We start from the raw sequence: 2715 nt of genomic DNA on the forward strand, positions 1-2715 counted from the left end.
TACTTCACTCACCTCCTGATATGTTAGAGATAATATGATTGCTGTACGGAGTACTTCACTCACCTCCTGATATGTTAGAGATAATATGATTGCTGTACGGAGTACTTCACTCACCTCCTGATATGTTAGAGATAATATGATTGCTGTACAGAGTACTCCACCCACCTCCTGATATGTTAGAGACAATATGCCTTTCATAGGACCACTGTTTGACCTATTAAAAACAGAAACGTTTGAACATCTCCTTTGCCTCCCCCCTTAGCCCCGCCCACCGGTGTAACAAGCACAGTCAACCAATGCCACCCCTCACTGCCATCATGGAACAACGATTCCAAGAACTCTTTTCTCAGCGGGCCGTACGATCAGGGCGGCAGGCATTGGGCAATCTAATTTCACACCTCTGGCTTCTGGCTACCCAGGAAAGTTTCCGTAGTGGCTGGCTACTTGAGCACTCTCTCGGGAAGTCGTGAGATTTCCCACCCACACTCCACTGACCATCTGCATCGCTCAGGGCTCACATGATGGGGTAACATCTACCCCCCCATGGCAGCCCTACTCCCCTTCCTCGCCCAGGGGCATGGCCATGGCGTTAGTGTAGAGCCAGCAGAACCAAACTTGTGAGTTTTGTTTCAAATCAGGACTGAACGGGCAAAGCATTTTCCGTCTTAGACAGGTGAAACCCTCTGAAGGGAGCAAATTTTTCTTTCCGTTTCCGCGTTGGACAGGTTTCCTTTTTATATAGGTAATTAAAGAGTAATATATCAAGGGGGGAGTGGGGAGATTCTGTTAAGACAGGTTTCCGTTTTATACAGGTAATTAAAGAGGGATATACATTGTATCAAGGGGGGAGTGGGGAGTTCCCGTTTTATACAGGTTTCCGTTAAGGCAGGTTCGACTGTATTCTAATGTCCAGATTTGTAGGTGTTCACCTGTAGCTCTGTTGGTATTTTGTTGAAAGGTGTTGTAAATGACCCTGGTTCAAACCTCTAATTCGGTTTTTGTGAATCACGAAATCTGGGAAGTTTTATAGCTCTCAGTTCCCTTGTCTTAGTTCCAATTCCCAGTGCGTCAGTTTTGAACGTTGGTTGTTGGGGGAGTCTTCAAGGATCTCCACCCACTTAGCTCCAACTTTTCGTAGATGGATGTCACATGATATTGTGTGTTGTGTGTTGTCATGTCCCATGTGTGTTGTGTGTTGTGATGTAGGAACTAGGACAATGTCCCATGTGTTGTGTGTTTCCACAGTTTGGTACCAAGCCACCGCTGGGAAGTGCCCAATGACAAGCGTAGCGGAGGTAACAGTTTCTTTCTCATTCTGTCATGTGAACTTTGTGGGTGCTCTCCGTCTTTTGACCTCCGATATGACCTCTAGAGATGTACTTTTTTTTTTATTGCTTTAGCTTTATAAAAGTTTTGAAGGTTTGTTACGTTTCACCCTCTAAAATGTGCAGAAATATTGACGAAATTGGTGAAATTTGTATAGATCATTGAATTTCAGTAGAAAGTTGGAATGAATCGCAATTGCTCTTGTGATCTGAAGAGCAGAGGAATTAGTCCAGACTGCTACTTTTGTAATGTGGGACTGCCTTTTGCCATAACATTTCACACATGGAAAGACGTCTCTTGATGACTAGTTGCTACTTTTGTAACGTGTGGCTGCTTTTTGCCATAACATTTCAAACATGGAATGACGTCTCTTGATGACTAGTTGCTACTTTTGTAACGTCTGGCTGCTTTTTGCCATAACATTTCACACATGGAAAGACGTCTTTTGATGACTAGTTGCTACTTTTGTAACGTGTGGCTGCTTTTTGCCATAACATTTCACACATGGAATGACGTCCCTTGATGACTAGTTCAATAACAGTTTTGTTTGGAGACCCCCAGCAACTGATGTGAGTGATTGTACAACGACTCTCATGATGCTGTTTTTGGTCCACAAGGTCCCCTCTCTCGTGGCGCCCGCCACACAGCTGTGTCTGGCCAAAGTAGCTGAGAAGGAAGTCTTACTTACTGCAGTTCCTGGAAACAGGTCCCTTTTCCAGTGACACCAGCTATGGAGTCCTACACTTTTCCTCTGTTGTGTCTGTCTGTCTGTCTGTCTGTCTGTCTGTCTGTGTGTGTGTGTGTATGTCTGTCTGTGTGTCTGTCTGTCTGTCTGTGTGTGTGTCTGTCTGTCTGTCCCCAGCACTAAAGGACCATACTATTGGGTGGACGTGCTTCTCTTTCCTGTAACAAAGCTGTCAGGGAGCTGTCTGTGGCCAGAGTGGCTGCATGGGAGGGGAGGGTTGAGAGTTGTGTGGTTTGTTTGTGCGAGAGTCGTGTGGTTTGTTTGTGCGAGAGTTGTGTGCTTTGTTTGTGCGAGAGTTGTGTGGTTTGTTTGTGCGAGAGTTGTGTGGTTTGTTTGTTCAAGAGTTGTGTGGTTTGTTTGTGCGAGAGTTGTGTGGTTTGTTTGTTCAAGAGTTGTGTGGTTTGTTTGTTCGGCAGGTGTGCTGTGCCTAGACAACTACGACATCACCGCGGACGGCGTCCTTGACCTCCTGGTGGGCCGCGATGACGGGCAGGTGGAGGTGTACAGTTATGATGACGCAGACGAGCCCGTCCATCGCTACAGTCATGTGAGGGTTGTTGTTGTTGTTGTTGTTGGTGGTGGTGGTGGTGGTGGTGGTGGTGTTGTTGTTGTTGTTGTTGTTGTTGGTGTTGTTGTTGTTGTTG

At 46.0% G+C, this 2715-nt stretch overlaps 1 protein-coding gene across 1 annotated transcript in view; it reads left to right on the forward strand.

Annotated features, from left to right (window-relative positions):
• Positions 1-2715, forward strand: part of LOC101850408 (Bardet-Biedl syndrome 7 protein homolog) — a gene marked incomplete in the record, with an annotated part of 26096 nt that overhangs the window by 17158 nt on the left and 6223 nt on the right. The window contains 2 exon segments of the mRNA XM_013081119.2: positions 1246-1295; positions 2488-2618. Of these exon segments, the coding sequence (XP_012936573.1) occupies positions 1246-1295; positions 2488-2618 (181 nt within the window).

The sequence above is a fragment of the Aplysia californica genome, unplaced genomic scaffold (genome assembly GCF_000002075.1).
Source record: "Aplysia californica isolate F4 #8 unplaced genomic scaffold, AplCal3.0 scaffold00116, whole genome shotgun sequence".
Lineage (NCBI taxonomy): Eukaryota > Metazoa > Mollusca > Gastropoda > Aplysiida > Aplysiidae > Aplysia > Aplysia californica.